At 56.0% G+C, this 19,069-nt stretch overlaps 1 protein-coding gene across 4 annotated transcripts in view; it reads right to left on the reverse strand.

The window, feature by feature from the left end:
* Positions 1 to 18,861, reverse strand: part of SLC7A8 (solute carrier family 7 member 8) — a 28,349-nt gene extending 9,488 nt beyond the window's left edge. For 2 of the 4 annotated variants that reach the window (XM_090130100.1, XM_090130097.1), the window contains exons 1-6: positions 18,796 to 18,861; positions 13,874 to 14,078; positions 11,326 to 11,477; positions 7,173 to 7,298; positions 5,672 to 5,825; positions 4,379 to 4,502 (exon numbers count right to left, since the gene is read on the reverse strand). In XM_090130100.1, the coding sequence (XP_089986226.1) occupies positions 4,379 to 4,502; positions 5,672 to 5,825; positions 7,173 to 7,298; positions 11,326 to 11,477; positions 13,874 to 14,078; positions 18,796 to 18,859 (825 nt within the window). In that variant the 5' untranslated portion in view covers positions 18,860 to 18,861. Of the gene's footprint in view, positions 1 to 2,956; positions 3,658 to 4,378; positions 4,503 to 5,671; positions 5,826 to 7,172; positions 7,299 to 11,325; positions 11,478 to 13,873; positions 14,079 to 18,795 lie in introns of those variants that run through there. The other 2 variants (XM_090130099.1, XM_090130098.1) reach the window with 2 other exon arrangements.
* Positions 18,862 to 19,069: the final 208 nt, after the last annotated feature.

The raw sequence follows: 19,069 nt of genomic DNA on the forward strand, positions 1-19,069 counted from the left end.
GGGACACGGGGACACAGCGACCCATAGGGACACATGGGGACCCATAGGGACACAGGGGGACACAGGGGGACCCATAGAGACCCATAGGGACATGGGGACACATGGGGACCCATAGAGACCCATAGGGACACAGGGGGACACAGGGGGACCCATAGAGACCCATAGGGACACGGGGACACAGCGACCCATAGGGACACATGGGGACCCATAGGGACACAGGGGGACACAGGGGGACCCATAGAGACCCATAGGGACACAGGGGGACACATGGGGACCCATAGAGACCCATAGGGACACAGGGGGACACATGGGGACCCATAGAGACCCATAGGGACACAGGGGGACACAGGGGGACCCATAGAGACCCATAGGGACACAGGGGGACACATGGGGACCCATTGAGACCCATAGGGACACAGGGGGACACATAGGGACACATTGAGACCCATAGGGACACGGGGACACATGGGGACCCATAGAGACCCATAGGGACACAGGGGGACACAGGGGGACCCATAGAGACCCATAGGGACACGGGGACACAGCGACCCATAGGGACACATGGGGACCCATAGGGACACAGGGGGACACAGGGGGACCCATAGAGACCCATAGGGACATGGGGACACATGGGGACCCATAGAGACCCATAGGGACACAGGGGGACACAGGGGGACCCATAGAGACCCATAGGGACACGGGGACACAGCGACCCATAGGGACACATGGGGACCCATAGGGACACAGGGGGACACAGGGGGACCCATAGAGACCCATAGGGACACAGGGGGACACATGGGGACCCATAGAGACCCATAGGGACACAGGGGGACACATGGGGACCCATAGAGACCCATAGGGACACAGGGGGACACAGGGGGACCCATAGAGACCCATAGGGACACAGGGGGACACATGGGGACCCATTGAGACCCATAGGGACACAGGGGGACACATAGGGACACATTGAGACCCATAGGGACACGGGGACACATGGGGACCCATAGAGACCCATAGGGACACAGGGGGACACAGGGGGACCCATAGAGACCCATAGGGACACGGGGACACAGCGACCCATAGGGACACATGGGGACCCATAGGGACACAGGGGGACACAGGGGGACCCATAGAGACCCATAGGGACACAGGGGGACACATGGGGACCCATAGAGACCCATAGGGACACAGGGGGACACATGGGGACCCATAGAGACCCATAGGGACACAGGGGGACACATGGGGACCCATAGAGACCCATAGGGACACAGGGGGACACAGGGGGACCCATAGAGACCCATAGGGACACAGGGGGACACATGGGGACCCATAGAGACCCATAGGGACATGGGGACACATGGGGACCCATAGAGACCCATAGGGACACAGGGGGACACATGGGGACCCATAGAGACCCATAGGGACACAGGGGGACACATGGGGACCCATAGAGACCCATAGGGACACAGGGGGACACATGGGGACCCATAGAGACCCATAGGGACACAGGGGGACACATGGGGACCCATAGAGACCCATAGGGACACAGGGGGACACAGGGGGACCCATAGAGACCCATAGGGACACAGGGGGACACAGGGGGACCCATAGAGACCCATAGGGACACAGGGGGACACATGGGGACCCATAGAGACCCATAGGGACACAGGGGGACACATAGGGACACATTGAGACCCATAGGGACACAGGGGGACACAGCGACCCATAGGGACACATTCAGACCCATAGGGACACAGGGGGACACAGCGACCCATAGGGACACATTCAGACCCATAGGGACACAGGGGGACACAGCGACCCATAGGGACACATGGGGACCCATAGGGACACAGGGGGACACAGGGGGACCCATAGGGACACACAGGGACACAGGGGGACCCACAGCGACCCATAGAGACCCATAGGGACCCATAGGGACCCATAGGGACACAGGGGGACCCATAGGGACACATGGGGGACACATGGGGACACATGCAGACCCATAGGGACACACGGGGACCCACAGCGACCCATAGGGACACATGGGGGCCCATAGAGACCCCAGAGACCCATAGGGACACAGGGGGACACATGGGGACACATGCGGACCCATAGGGACACACGGGGACCCATAGCGACCCATAGAAACCCCAGAGACCCATAGGGACACAGGGGGACACAGGGGGACCCACAGCGACCCATAGAAACCCATAGAGACCCATAGAAACCCATAGAGACCCATAGGGACCCATAGAGACCCATAGGGACCCATAGGGACACAGGGGGACCCATAGAGACCCACAGAGCCCCATAGGGACCCATAGAGCCCCATAGAGCCCCATAGAGACCCATAGAGACCCATAGAGCCCCATAGCCACCCATAGAGCCCCATAGAGACCCATAGCCACCCATAGAGGCCCATAGGGACCCATAGGGACCCATAGAGCCCCATAGAGCCCCATAGGGGCCCACCTGACCCCCACCCCTCCCCCCTGTTTCCCCTTTTTCCCTTTTTCTCCCTTTTTGGCCCCGTTCTGCGCCCACTGACCACGGCCACGGCGTCGGAGCGGATGATCTCGGCGGGGGACCCATAGAGACCCATAGCCACCCATAGGGACCCATAGAGACACATAGGGACCCACAGGGACCCATAGGGATCCATAGAGACCCATAGAGCCCCATAGAGACCCATAGGGACCCACAGACACCAATACAGACCCATAGAGACCCACAGAGACGCACAGAGACCCATAGGGACCCACAGAGCCCTATAGGGACCCATAGGGACCCATAGAGCCCCATAGAGACGCATAGGGACCCATAGAGACCCATAGGGACCCATAGGGACCCATAGAGACTCATAGGGACCCATAGAGACCCATAGAGCCCCATAGAGACCCATAGAGCCCCATATGACCCCATTTCCCCCCCCCTGACCCCCACCCCTCCCCCCTGTTTCCCTTTTTTCCCTTTTTCTCCCTTTTTGGCCCCGTTCTGCGCCCACTGACCACGGCCACGGCGTCAGACTGGATGATCTCTGCGGGGGACCCATAGCGACCCATAGCCACCCATAGGGACCCATAGGAACCCATAGGGACCCATAGAGACCCATAGAGACCCATAGGGACCCATAGGGACACATAGGGACCCATAGAGACCCACAGAGCCCCATAGAGCCCCATAGCCACCCATAGAGCCCCATAGAGCCCCATAGAGACCCATAGAGCCCCATAGCCACCCATAGAGCCCCATAGAGACCCATAACCACCCATAGAGGCCCATAGGGACACAGGGGGACACAGGGGGACCCACAGGGACCCATAAGGACACATGGGGACACATGGGGACACATAGCGACCCATAGAGACCCATAGGGACCCATAGGGACCCACAGAAACACATAGAGCCCCATAGAGACCCACAGGGACACATAGGGACTGATATGGACACATGGAAACCCATAGGGACCCATAGAGACCCATAGAGACCCATAGAGCCCCATAGGGACCCATAGAGACCCATAGAGCCCCATATCACCCCATTTCCCCCCACCTGACCCCCACCCCTCCCCCCTTTTTCCCCTTTTTCCCTTTTTCTCCCTTTTTGGCCCCGTTCTGCGCCCACTGACCACGGCCACGGCGTCGGAGCGGATGATCTCTGCGGGGGACCCATAGCGACCCATAGCGACCCATAGAGACCCATAGGGACACATAGAGACCCATAGAGACCCATAGTGACCCATAGAGACCCATAGAGACCCATAGGGACACATAGAGACCCATAGGGACCCACAGAGCCCCATAGGGACCCATAGAGACCCATAGAGACCCATAGGGACACATAGAGACCCATAGGGACCCATAGGGACCCATAGGGACCCAATAGAGACCCACAGATCCCATAAAGACCCATAGGGACACATAGGGACCCATAGAGACCCACAGAGCCCCATAGAGCCCCATAGAGACCGATAAGGACCCATAGAGGCCCATAGAGCCCTATAGGAACCCTAGGGACTCATAGAGACCCATAGAGACCCAGAAGGACCCATAAGGAGCCATAGTGACCCATAGAGACCCATACAGACCCATAGTGACCCATAGGGACCGATAAGGACCCAAAGGGACCCATAGAGACCCATAGGGACCCATAGGGACCCATAGAGACCCATAGAGCCCCATAGAGACGCATAGGGACCCATAGAGACCCACAGAGCCCCATAGGGACCCATAGAGCCCCATAGAGCCCCATAGAGACCCATAGAGACCCATAGAGCCCCATAGAGCCCCATAGGGGCCCACCTGACCCCCACCCCTCCCCCCTTTTTCCCCCTTTTTCCCTTTTTCTCCCTTTTTCACCCCATTCTGCGCCCACTGACCACGGCCACGGCGTCGGAGCGGATGATCTCGGCGGGCGCCATGGCGGTGACGTAGGCCACGTTGGCCATGACGTACAGGAAGGTGACCAGCGGCAGCGAGATGCAGATGGCCAGCGGCAGGTTGCTGGGGGGATGCAAATGGCATGCAAATTAGATGCAGATCGCATGCAGATCGCATGCAGGACGGATGCAGATCGGAGGCGGGACGGATGCAGGACAGATGCAGATTGGATGCAGAGATGCAGATCGGATGCAGATCAGATGCAGATCGGATGCAGACCAGATGCAGATCAGATGCAGATTGGATGCAGAGATACAGATCAGATGCAAAACGGATGCAGATCAGATGCAGATCAGATGCAGATTGGATGCAGAGATGCAGATCAGATGCAAAACGGATGCAGATCGGATGCAGATCAGATGCAGATTGGAGGCAGGACGGATGCAGGACAGATGCAGATCAGATGCAAATCAGATGCAGGACAGATGCAGATCAGATGCAAATCAGATGGAGGACAGGTGCAGATTGGATTCAGAGATGCAGATCAGATGCAGATCAGATGCAGGACAGATGCAGATTCGATGCAGAGATGCAGATCAGATGCAGATGAGATACAAATCAGATGCAGGACAAATGCAAAACAGATGCAGATCAGATGCAAATCAGATGCAGCTATGGGGTTTCTATGGGGCAGCCGTGGGGCAGCCATGGGGCAGCTATGGGGCAGCTATGGGGCGGCTATGGGGCAGCTATGGGGCGGCCATGGGGCAGCCATGGGGCGGCTATGGGGCGGCTATGGGGCAGCCATGGGGCGGCTATGGGGCGGCTATGGGGCAGCCATGGGGCGGCTATGGGGCGGCTATGGGGCAGCCATGGGGCGGCTATGGGGCAGCCATGGGGCGGCTATGGGGCGGCTATGGGGCGGCTATGGGGCGGCTATGGGGCAGCCATGGGGCGGCTATGGGGCGGCTATGGGGCGACTATGGGGTGGCTATGGGGCGGCTATGGGGCGGCTATGGGGCGGCTATGGGGTGGCTATGGGGCGGCTATGGGGCGGCTATGGGGTGGCTATGGGGCGGCTATGGGGCGGCTATGGGGCGGCTATGGGGCGGCTATGGGGTGGCTATGGGGCGGCTATGGGGCAGCCATGGGGCGGCTATGGGGCAGCCATGGGGCGGCTATGGGGCGGCTATGGGGCGGCTATGGGGTGGCTATGGGGCGGCTATGGGGCGGCTATGGGGCGGCTATGGGGCGGCTATGGGGTGGCTATGGGGCGGCTATGGGGCACACACCGGTGTGGGTCGACGAGCTCCTCGGTGACGTAGTTGAGGAAATTCCAGCCCCCGTAGGCGAAGGAGCCCTGCAGGAACGCCAGCGCCAAACCGCCCGCGCTGTACGGCTGCCAGGGGGAGAAGGAGCGCGACGGGAGCAGCCACTCGTGGTGTCCTGGGGACATGGGGCACATGGGGGGTGTGGGGGGAGATGGGGGGATATGGGAGGATATGCGGGGATGTGGGGGGATATTGGGGCAGATGGGGGCAGATATGGGGTGACTATGGGGGGATATGGGGTGGTTATGGGGGCATATGGGGGGATATGGGGGGATATGGGGGGAGATGGGGGGATATGGGGGAGTTTAGGGAGGATATGGGGGGAGATGGGGGGAAATGGGGGGGATATCAGGGGATATGGGGGGATATGGGGGGATATGGGGTGGTTATGGGGAGATATGGGGGGGATATGGGGGGATATGGGGGGATATGGCGGAGTTTAGGGAGGATATGGGGGGATATGGGGGAGTTTAGGGAGGATATGGGGGGATATGGGGGGATGTGGGGGGATATGGGGGGATATGGGGTGGTTATGGGGTGGGTATGGGGTGGGTATGGGGGGAGATGGGGCTGCCAGGGGGAGAAGGAGCGCGAGGGGAGCAGCCCCTCGTGGTGTCCTGGGGACAAGGGGGAGATGGGGGGTGTGGGGGGAGATGGGGGGGATATCAGGGGATATGGGGGGAGATGGGGTGGATATGGGGTGGTTATGGGGTGGGTATGGGGTGGGTATGGGGTAGGTATGGGGGGATATCAGGGGATATGGGGGGGATATGGGGGGATGTGGGGGGAATGTGGGGGGATATGGGGTGGTTATGGGGAGATATGGGGGGATGTGGGGGGAGATGGGGGGAGATGGGGTGGTTATGGGGTGGTTATGGGGTGGGTATGGGGTAGGTATGGGGGGATATGGGGGGATATGGGGGGGTTATCGGGGGATATGGAATGGGTATGGGGGGATATGGGGGGATGTGGGGGGATATGGGGTGGTTATGGGGGGATATGGGGGGATATGGGATGGTTATGGGGGGATATGGGGGAATGTGGGGGGATATGGGGTGGTTATGGGGGGATATGGGGTGGTTATGGGGGGATATGGGGTGGTTATGGGGGGATATGGGGTGGTTATGGGGGGATATGGGGTGGTTATGGGGCTGCCAGGGGGAGAAGGAGCGCGACGGGAGCAGCCACTCGTGGTGTCCTGGGGACATGGGGCACATGGGGGGTGTGGGGGGATGTGGGGGGATGTGGGGGGGTTATCGGGGGATATGGGGTGGTTATGGGGAGATATGGGGGGGATATGGGGGGAGATGGGGGGATATGGGGTGGCTATGGGGCAGCCATGGGGCAGCCATGGGGCGGCTATGGGGCGGCTATGGGTCGGCTATGGGGCAGCCATGGGGTGGCTATGGGGTATCTATGGGGCAGCCATGGGGCAGCTGTGGGGCAGCTGTGGGGCGCCCACCTTGCGCCACGCGCACGATGCCGGTGGCGATGATGAGGCCGAGCGCCAGCACTTTGCTGGCCGTGAAAACGTCCTGAACCCGCGCTGCCAGCACCGAACTGCGGCTGTTCACCCACGTCAGCAGCACTGCGGGGCCACCGGGAAGTGGGGCGAAGTGGGGCGGAAGTGGGGCGGAAGTGGGGCGGAAGTGGGGAGAAATGGGGAGAAATGGGGTAAAAATGGGGAGAAATGGGGGGAAATGGGGGGAAATGGGGGGGAAGTGGGGGGAATGGGGAGGAATGGGGGGAAGTGGGGGGGAAGTGGGGGGGAAGTGGGGCGGAAGTGGGGCGGAACTGGGGGAAAGTGGGGAGAAATGGGGAGAAATGGGGTAAAAATGGGGAGAAATGGGGAGAAATGGGGGGGAAGTGGGGGGAATTGGGGGGAAATGGGGGGAAATGGGGGGGAAATGGGGGGGAAGTGGGGAGAAATGGGGAGAAATGGGGGGAAATGGGGAGAAATGGGGGGAAATGGGGGGAAATGGGGGGATATGGGGGGATATGGGGACAAGTGGGGTAAAAATGGTTGGGAAGTGGGGCGGAAGTGGGGCGGAAGTGGAGCGGAAGTGGGGAGAAATGGGGAGAAATGGGGTAAAAATGGGGAGAAATGGGGAGTAATGGGGAGAAATGGGGGGGAAGTGGGGGGAAGTGGGGCGGAAGTGGGGCGGAAGTGGGGGGGAAGTGGGGAGAAATGGGGAGAAATGGGGTAAAAATGGGGAGAAATGGGGGGAAATGGGGGGAATGGGGGGGAAGTGGGGCAGAAGTGGGGGGGAGGTGGGGAGAAATGGGGAGAAATGGGGAGAGATGGGGAGAGATGGGGGGGAAATGGGGGGAAGTCGGGCGGAAGTAGGGGGAAGTGGGGAGAAATGGGGTAAAAATGGGGAGAAATGGGGGAGAAATGGGGGGGAAATGGGGAGAAATGGGGGGAAGTGGGGGGAAATGTGGGGAAATGGGGGAGAATTGGGGAGTAATGGGGTAAAAATGGGGAGAAATGGGGGAGAATTGGGGAGTAATGGGGGGGAAGTGGGGAGAAATGGGGGGAAATGGGGTTGAAATGGGGAGAAATGGGGTAAAAATGGGGTAAAAATGGGGAGAAATGGGGAGAAATGGGGAGAAATGGGGAGAAATGGGGAAACTGGGGGAAGTTGGGAGAGAAATGGGAGAAATGGGGGAGAAAAGGGGCGAAATTGGAGGAAATGGGGAGGAAATGGGGGGGAAATGGGGAGGAAATGGGGAGGAAATGGGGGAAAAAGGAGGAAAAGGGGGAGGAAATGGGGAGGAAATGGGGAGGAAATGGGGGGGAAATGGGGAGGAAATGGGGAGGAAATGGGGGAAAAAGGAGGAAAAGGGGGAGGAAATGGGGAGGAAATGGGGAGGAAATGGGGAGGAAATGGGGAGGAAATGGGGGAAAAAGGAGGAAAAGGGGAAGAAATTGGGGGAAATGGGGAGGAAATGGGCAGCCTGGGGTCCTTATGGGGTCGTTATGGGGTTATGGGGTCGTTACGGGGTTATGGGGTCGTTATGGGGTTATAGGGTCATTATGGGGTCGTTATGGGGTCATTATGGGGTTATGGGGAGGTTATGGGGTCGTTATGGGGTCATTATGGGGTTATGGGGTCGTTATGGGGTCGTTATGGGGTCATTATGGGGTTATAGGGTCATTATGGGGTCGTTATGGGTGTTTATGGGGTCATTATGGGGTTATGGGGTGGTTATGGGGTGGTTATGGGGTGGTTATGGGGTCGTTATGGGGTCATTATGGGGTTCTGGGGTCGTTATGGGGTCGTTATGGGGTTATGTGGTCGTTATGGGGTGTTTATGGGGTCATTATGGGGTCGTAATGGGGTTATGGGGTCGTTATGGGGTGTTTATGGGGTCGTTATGGGGTGTTTATGCGGTGGTTATGGGGTCGTTATGGGGTCGTTATGGGGTGTTTATGGGGTCATTATGGGGTTATGGGGTCGTTATGGGGTGGTTATGGGGTCATTATGGGGTCGTAATGGGGTTATGGGGTCGTTATGGGGTCGTTATGGGGTGTTTATGGGGTCATTATGGGGTTATGGGGTCGTTATGGGGTGTTTATGGGGTCATTATGGGGTCGTAATGGGGTTATGGGGTCGTTATGGGGTGTTTATGGGGTCCTTATGGGGTCGTCATGGGGTTATGGGGTCGTTATGGGGTGGTTATGGGGTCATTATGGGGTTATGGGGTCGTTATGGGGTCGTTATGGGGTTATGGGGTCGTTATGGGGTGGTTATGGGGTGGTTATGGGGTCATTATGGGGTTCTGGGGTCATTATGGGGTCACTATGGGGTCGCGGTGGGTTTCTGGGGTCTTTATGGGGTTCTGGGGTCGTTATGGGGTCATTATGGGGCTATGGGGTCTTTATGGGGTCATTATGAGGTTATGGGGTGTTCGTGGGGTTCTGGGGTCTTTATGGGGTTCTGGGGTCTTTATGGGGTCATTATGGGGTTATGGGGTGTTCGTGGAGTTCTGGGGTGGTTATGGGGTCATTATGGGTCGTTATGGGGTTGCTGTGGGTTTCTGGGGTCTTTATGGGGTTCTGGGGTGGTTATGGGGTCATTATGGTGTTATGGGGTCGTTATGGGATCATTATGGGGTTATGGGGTGTTCGTGGGGTTCTGGGGTCTTTATGGGGTTCTGGGGTGTTTGTGGGGTCATTATGGGGCTATGGGGTCATTATGGGGTTATGGTGTTATTATGGGGTTATGGGGTCGTTTTATGGGGTTTTACGGTTCTGGGGTGGTTATGGGGTCGTTATGGGGTCATTATGAGGTTACGGGGTCTTTATGGGGTCATTATGGGGTTATTGGGTAGTTTTATGGGGTTTTATGGTTCTGGGGTCGTTGTGGGGTTGTGGGGTCGTTATGGGGTCGTTATGGGCTTCTGGGATCTGGGATCATTACGGGGTCGTTATGGGGTCATTATGGCGTTATGGGGTCATTATGGGGTTATAGTGTTATTATGGGGTTAAGGGGTCGTTTTATGGGGTTTTATGGTTGTGGGGTCGTTATGGGGTCGTTATAGGGTTCTGGGATCTTTATGGGGTTAAGGGGGCATTTTATGGGGTTTTCTGGTTCTGGGGTGGTTGTGGGGTCGTCGTGGGGTTGTGGGGTCGTTATGGGGTCGTTATGGGGTTCTGGGATCTGGGATCATTACGGGGTCGTTATGGGGTCATTATGGGGTTCTGGGGTCATTATGGGGTTCTGGGGTTATTATGGGGTTAAGGGGTCGTTTTATGGGGTTTTATGGTTGTGGGGTCGTTATGGGGTCGTTATGGGGTCATTATGGGGTTCTGGGGTCATTATGGGGTTATAGTGTTATTATGGAGTTATGGGGTCGTTTTATGGGGTTTTATGGTTCCGGGGTGGTTGTGGGGTGGTTGTGGGGTTGTGGGGTCGTTATGGGGTCGTTATGGGGATCTCGGATCATTACGGGGTCGTTATGGGGTCATTATGGGGTCATTATGGCGTTATGGGGTCATTATGGGGTTATGGTGTTATCATGGGGTTCTGGGGGCTTTTAATGGGGTTTTATGGTTCCGGGGTGGTTGTGGGGTCGTCGTGGGGTTGTGGGGTCTTTATGGGGTCATTATGGGGTTCTGGGATCTGGGATCATTACGGGGTCGTTATGGGGTCATTATGGCGTTATGGGGTCATTATGGGGTTATGGTGTTATCATGGGGTTCTGGGGGCTTTTAAAGGGGTTTTATGGTTCCGGGGTGGTTGTGGGGTCGTTATGGGGTCGTTATGGGGTTCTGGGATCTGGGATCATTATGGGGTCATTATGGGGTCATTATGGGGTTCTGGAATCATTATGGGGTTATAGTGTTATTATGGTGTTATGGGGTCGTTTTATGGGGTTTTATGGTTCCGGGGTGGTTGTGGGGTGGTTGTGGGGTTGTGGGGTCGTTATGGGGTCGTTATGGGGATCTCGGATCATTACGGGGTCGTTATGGGGTCATTATGGGGTCATTATGGGGTTCTGGGGTCATTGTGGGGTTATAGTGTTATTATGGGGTTATGGGGGCTTTTAATGGGGTTTTATGGTTCCGGGGTGGTTGTGGGGTGGTTGTGGGCTTGTGGGGTGGGACTGACGCAGACAGACGGCGGCCAGCAGACGGACGGACGCCTCGGGGGGGGCGGAGCAGCCGGCGAACGGCTGCAGGGCGTAGGAGGAGAAGGTGAGCGCGATCACAGCCTGGTTCGTGGGGTAAACCACCAGCACCGCCAGCCACAGCCGCAGGAACCTGGGGGGCAGACCCACAAGTGGGGGGCGGACCCATAAGTGGGGGGCGGACCCATAAGTGGGACCCAGAAGTGGGACCCAGAAGTTGGGGGATGACCCAGAAGTGGGACCCATAAGTGGGGTAAACCACCAGCACCGCCAGCCACAGCCGCAGGAACCTGGGGGGCAGACCCACAAGTGGGGGGCGGACCCATAAGTGGGGGGCTGACCCATAAGTGGGACCCATAAGTGAGGGGCTGACCCATAAGTGGGACCAATGAGTGAGGGGGGGAACCATAAGTGTGGGGTCAGAGCCATCAGTGGGAGCCAGAAGTGGGGGGCAGACCCACAAGTGGGGGGCTGACCCATAAGTGGGACCCATAAGTGGGACCCATAAGTGGGGGGCTGACCCATAAGTGGGACCCAGAAGTGAGACCCCAAAGTGGGGTAAACCACCAGCACCGCCAGCCACAGCCGCAGGAACCTGGGGGGCAGACCCACAAGTGGGGAGCGGACCCATAAGTGGGACCCACAAGTGGGACCCATAAGTTGGGAGATGACTCAGAAGTGGGACCCATAAGTGGGACCCATAAGTGAGGGGCTGACCCATAAGTGGGACCCAGAAGTGGGACCCATAAGTGGGGTAAACCACCAGCACCGCCAGCCACAGCCACAGGAACCTGGGGGGCAGACCCACAAGTGGGGGGCGGACCCATAAGTGGGACCCATAAGTTGGGAGATGACTCAGAAGTGGGACCCATAAGTGGGACCGATGAGTGAGGGGGGTACCATAAGTGTGGGGTCAGAGCCATAGGTGTGGGGTGGGACCCATAAGTGGGGGGCGGACCCACAAGTGGGGGGCGGACCCATAAGTGGGGGGTTGACCCATAAGTGGGGGGCGGACCCATAAGTGGGGGGTCAGAGCCATAAGTGGGGGGTGGGACCCATAGCTCAGCCCAACCCCCCCCAAATCTCCCCCACAGCCCCCATCCCACCCCACAGCCCCCCACCCGACCCCACAGCCCCCCAACTCACCCCAGAGCCCCCAATCCCACCCCATAGACCCCCATTCCCATCCCACAACCCCCAATCCCACCCCATAACACCCCAATCCCACCCCACAGCCCCCCACCCGACCCCACAACCCCCAATCCCACCCCACAGCCCCCCACCCGACCCCACAACCCCCAATCCCACCCCACAGCCCCCCACCCGACCCCACAGCCCCCCAACTCACCCCATAACCCCCGATCCCACCCCACAGCCCCCCACCCGACCCCACAGCCCCCAATCCCACCCCACAGCCCCCCACCCGACCCCACAGCCCCCCAACTCACCCCATAACCCCCAATCCCACCCCACAGCCCCCCACCCGACCCCACAACCCCCCAACTCACCCCACAGCCCCCAATCCCACCCCATAGACCCCCATCCCACCCCACAGCCCCCTACCCGACCCCATAACCCCCAATCCCACCCCACAACCCCCCAACTCACCCCACAAGCCCCAATCCCACCCCATAACCCCCAACCCCACCCCACAGCCCCCCACCCGACCCCACAGCCCCCCAACTCACCCCACAACCCCCAATCCCACCCCATAGACCCCCAATCCCACCCCACAGCCCCCCACCCGACCCCACAAGCCCCAATCCCACCCCATAACCCCCAAACCCACCCCACAGCCCCCCAACTCACCCCACAGCCCCCCACCCAACCCCATAACCCCCTATCCCACCCCACAGCCCCCCAACTCACCCCACAACCCCCCATCCCACCCCACAGCCCCCCACCAAACCCCATAACCCCCAATCCCACCCCACAGCCCCCCACCCGACCCCACAACCCCCAATCCCACCCCACAGCCCCCCACCCGACCCCACAACCCCCAATCCCACCCCACAGCCCCCCACCCGACCCCACAGCCCCCCAACTCACCCCATAACCCCCAATCCCACCCCACAGCCCCCCACCCGACCCCACAACCCCCGATCCCACCCCACAGCCCCCGATCCCACCCCATAACCCCCAATCCCACCCCACAGCCCCCCACCCGACCCCATAACCCCCCACCCTACCCCACAGCCCCCCAACTCACCCCACAGCCCCCAATCCCACCCCATAGACCCCCAATCCCACCCCACAGCCCCCCACCCGACCCCATAACCCCCCACCCAACCCCATAGCCCCCCACCCGACCCCACAGCCCCCCAACTCACCCCATAGCCCCCAACTCACCCCATAACCCCCCATCCCACCCCACAACCCCCAATCCCACCCCACAGCCCCCCACCCGACCCCACAGCCCCCCATCTCACCCCACAACCCCCAATCCCACCCCATAAACCCCCAATCCCACCCCACAGCCCCTATCCGACCCCATAACCCCCCACCCGACCCCACAGCCCCCCAACTCACCCGGTCAGCCCCCCGAACACCTCGGCCACGTAGGCGTAATCCCCCCCGGCTTCGGGGATGGCGACCCCCAACTCGGCGTAGCAAAGCGCCCCCAATCCCGAAGCCAAACCGGCCCCCAACCAAACCAGCAGCCCGACCCCCAGGGAGCCGCTGTGGGTCAGAACCCCGCGGGGGGACACGAAGATCCCAGACCCGATGATGTTCCCTATGGGGAGACACAGAGGTTAGGGGGTGGCCCATGGATCCCACAACACCCAGAGGGACCCATAGGGACCCATAGGGAGCCATAGATCACATAAACAGCCATAGAGATCCATAGGGACCCATAAAGACCCATAGGGAGCCATAGGGACCCATAGATCCCATATAAAGCCATTGGGACCCACAGAGACCCATAGGGACCCATAGGGAGCCATAGGGACCCATAGATCCCATAAAACCCATAGAGACCCATAGGGACCCATAGATCCCATAAAAACCCAGAGAGACCCATAGGGATCCATAGGGACCCATAAAGACCCATAGGGAGCCATAGGGACCCATAGATCCCATATAAAGCCATTGGGACCCATAGGGACCCATAGATCCCATAAAAACCTATAGGAACCCATAGAGACCCATAGATCCCATAAAGACCCATAGAGACACATAGGGACCCATAGGGACCCGTAGGGACCCATAGAGACCCATAGAGACCCATAGATCCCATAAAAACCTATAGGGACCCATAGAAACCCATAGGGACCCAAAGAGACCCGTAGGGACCCATAGATCCCATAAAAGCCCAAAGGGACCCGTAGATCCCATATAAAGCCATTGGGACCCATAGAGACCCATAAAAGCCCACAGATCCCATAAAAACCCATAGAGAACCATAGGGACCCATAGATCCCATATAAAGCCATTGGGACCCATAGGGACCCATAGATCCCATAAAGACCCATAGAGACCCATAGGGACCCATAGAGACCCATAGGGACCCATAGATCCCATATAAACCCATAGGGACCCATAGAAACCCATAAGGACCCATAGGACCCCATAGGGCCCCATAGGGACCCCACCCAGCCCCACAGATCCCACAGAGCCCGACCCCCAGGGAGCCGCTGTGGGTCAGAACCCCGCGGGGGGACACGAAGATCCCAGACCCGATGATGTTCCCTATGGGGAGACACAGAGGTTAGGGGGTGGCCCATAGGGACCTGTAGGGTGTAGGGCACCCCATAGGGCCCATAGATCCCATAAAAACCCACTGGGACCCATACAGACCCATAGGAACCCAAAGAGACCCATAGGAACCCATAGAGACCCATAGGGACCCATAGGGACCCATAGATCCCATAAAAACCATAGAGACCCATAGGGATCCATAGGGACCCATAAAGACCCATAGGGACCCACAGAGACCCGTAGGGACCCATAGGGACCCATAGATCCCATAAAAACCCATAGAGAACCATAGGCACCCCATAGGGCCCCATAGACCCCATAGGGACCCACAGAGACCCATAGAGAAGCATAGGGTCCCATAAACCCCATAAAGACCCCATAGAGACCCATAAACCCCATAAAGACCCACAGAGACCCCATAGATCCCATAGAGACCCCATAGACCACACAGAGACCCATAGGGACCCATAGAGACCCATAGGGACCCATAGGGTCCCATAGATCCCATATAAAGCCATAGGGACCCACAGAGACCCATAGAGAACCATAGGGACCCATAAACCCCATAAAGACCCCATAGAAACCCCATAGAGCCCCATAATCCCCATAAAGGCCCACAGAGACCCCATAGGGACCCATGGGGACCCCATAGACCCACAGAGACCCATAGGGACCCATAGGGACCCATAGGGACCCACAGAGACCCACAGAGACCCATAGGGACCTATAGGGACCCATAGATCCCATATAAAGCCATAGGGACCCATAGAGACCCATAGAAACCCCATAGAGCCCCATAAACCCCATAAAGACCCACAGAGACCCATAGGGACCCATGGAGACCCCATAGAAACCCCATAGAAACCCCATAGGGACCAAAAAATGCCATTTCTGACCCCAAACTGGTCCTTTTTGGCCCCAAATTTGACCTTTTTGGCCCCAAAACGGCCGTTTTTTCACCCAAAATTGTCCTTTCTGACCCCAAAATTGTCTTTTTTTGGCCCCAAATTTGACCTTTTTCGACCCAAATTGGTCCTTTTTGGACCCAAAAAGCTCCTTTTTTGTCCCAAATTTCTCCTCTTTTGACCTAAACTGTTGTCAAATCGCTCCCGTTTTGTCCCAAATCTGTCATTTTTTGACCTAAAATGTCCATTTTTTGACCCAGAATCGTCCTTTCTGACCCCCAAATTGTCATTTTTTGACCCTTTTTGGTCCCAAATCCATCCTTTTTTGACCCAAAATGGTCATTTCTGACCCAAAATAGTCCAATTTTTACCCAAATTTGGTCCCTTTGGAACCAATCTGGTTTTTCTTGTCCCAAATTGTTCCTTTTTTGCCCCAAATTCACCATTTTTGGACCCAAAAAGATCCTTTTTAGCCCCAAATCCGTCCTTTTTTGCCCAAAATTATCCTTTTTTGCCCCAAATTATCCTATTTTGCCCCAAATTGGTTCTTTTTTGACCCAAACTGCTCCTTTTTTGTTCCAAATCGGTCTTTTTTTCCCCAAATTCACCATTTTTTGTCCCAAATTCATCATTTTGGGGCCCAAATTGGTCCTTTTTTGACCCAAAATTGTCTTTTTTTGACCCAAACTTCTTTTTGACACAAAATGCTCCATTTTTAACCCCAAATCCTCATTTTTTTTTTAACAAAATTGCTCTTTTTTGGCCCAAATTTGACCTTTTTTGACCCATAATTTCCTCTTTTGACCAAAACTGCTTTTTTTTGGTCCCAAATTGTTCCTTTTTTTGTCCCAAACTTGTCAGATTTGGACCCAAAATGATCCATTTTTGACCAAATTTGTCCTTTTCTGACCCAAATTGGTCCTTTTTTGACCCAAAATGGTGATTTTTGGACCAAATTTGTCCATTTTGGACCCAAAATGCTCCTTTTTAGCCCCAAATTGGTCCTTTATTGACCAAAATTGGTCTTTTTGGACCCAAAATGCTCCTTTTTTGACCCCAAATTGTCCTTTTTTGACCCCAAATGCCCCTTTTTTAACCAAAATTGGTCTTTTTGGACCCAAATTCCCCCTTTTTAACCCCAAATGCCCCTTTTTTAAACTAAAATTGGTCCTTTTTGGACCCAAACTTCTCCTTTTTTTAACCAAAATTGGTCTTTTGGGACCCAAATTGTCCTTTTTTACCCCAAAATTGCTCCTTTTTGACCCAAAATGCTCCTTTTTTAAACCAAAATTGTCCTTTTTGACCCAAACTTCTCCTTTTTTGACCCAAATTGTCCTTTTTTGACCCAAACTTCTCCTTTCTTTAACCCAAAATGCTCCTTTTTTAACCAAAATTGCCCTTTTTTGACCCAAAATGCTCCTTTCTGGACCCCAAATTGGCGTTTTTTGTCCCAAAACGCTCCTTTTTTTAGCCAAAATTGTCCTTTTATGACCCAAAATCCTCCTTTTTTAACCAAAATGGCTCTTTTTGGACCCCAAATTCCCCCTTTTTGACCCAAAATTCCCCTTTTTTGACCCCAAATTGCCCTTTTTTAACCAAAATTGGTCTTTTTGGACCCAAAATTGTCCTTTTTGACCCAAAATGCTCCATTTTTAACAAAAATTGCTCTTTTTTTGACCCCAAATTCCCCCTTTTCGACCCCAAATTCCCCTTTTTTCACCCAAACTCCCCTTTTTTCACCCAAAATTGTCCTTTTTCAAACCAAAATTGCTCTTTTTTGACCCAAACTGCCCTTTTTTGACCCAAAATGCTCCATTTTTAGCTAAAATTGCTCTTTTTTGACCCCAAATTCCCCTTTTTGACCCCAAATTCCCCTTTTTTAACCCAAAATGCTCCTTTTTTGACCAAAATGGCTCTTTTTGGACTCCAAATTCCCCCTTTTTGACCCAAAATTGCCCTTTTTTGACCCAAAATTCTCCTTTTTTAACAAAAATTGCTCTTTTTTGACCCCAAATTCCCCCTTTTCGACCCCAAATTCCCCTTTTTTGACCCCAAACTCCCCTTTTTCACCCAAAATTGTCCTTATTCAAACCAAAATTGCTCTTTTTTGACCCAAACTGCCCTTTTTTGACCCAAAATGCTCCTTTTTTAACCAAAATGGCTCTTTTTGAACCCCAAATTCCCCTTTTTGACCCAAAATTTCCCTTTTTTGACCCAAAATCCTCCATTTTTAACCAAAATTGCTCTTTTTGGACCCCAAATTCCCATTTTTTGACCCAAAATGCTCCTTTTTGACCCAAAATGCTCCATTTTTAACAAAAATTGCTCTTTTTTGACCCCAAATTCCCCTTTTTTCACCCAAACTCCCCTTTTTTCACCCAAAATTCTCCTTTTTCAAACCAAAATTGCTCTTTTTTGACCCAAACTGCCCTTTTATGACCCAAAATGCTCCTTTTTTAACCAAAATTGCTCTTTTTTGACCCCAAATTCCCCTTTTTGACCCAAAATTTCCCTTTTTTGACCCAAAATTGCCCATTTTTACCCCAACCCCGCCGCCTCTGCGGCCGCCGGCCCCAAATTTCTCCTTTTCCACCCGAAATCGGGTCGGATTTTTTTTTTTTTCCTTTCTTTTTTTTGCCGGCCCCAAAATCCTCATTTTTCACCCCAAATCGCCGCCGTACGACCAAAAATCGCCATTTCTGCCCCAAAGCGGCGATTTTTTGCCTTTTTCCAGCCCAAAAACGGCGCCGTGACGTCACTGAGGCGGCGGACGTGGGAGGAGGGGGGGGAGGGGCGAAAGCCGGGCTCTTTTTTGGGGTGAAATCGGGCGATTTTGGGGCTTCTTACCGACAATGACTGCGCACGCGCTGCGCAGCCCCAGAGAGCGCTTCAGGGCCACGGGCGGCGCCATCTTGGGGGCGGGGCCTAAAGGGGGAGGGGGCGGTGATTGGTGGGAGGGGCGAGAAGGGGCGGGGCTTGGAAGGGGGTGGGGGCGGTGATTGGTGGGAGGGGCGAGAAGGGGTGGTGCCTGAAGGGGGAGTTGGGGCGCTGATTGGTGGGAGGGGGCTGGAGAGGGGAAGCAGGAATTGGTGGGGGGAGGGAAGGGGCGGGGCGTGAGGGG

This window comes from Phasianus colchicus, chromosome 39 (assembly GCF_987193195.1).
Source record: "Phasianus colchicus chromosome 39, bPhaCol1.hap1.1, whole genome shotgun sequence".
Classification (NCBI taxonomy): Eukaryota; Metazoa; Chordata; class Aves; order Galliformes; family Phasianidae; genus Phasianus; species Phasianus colchicus.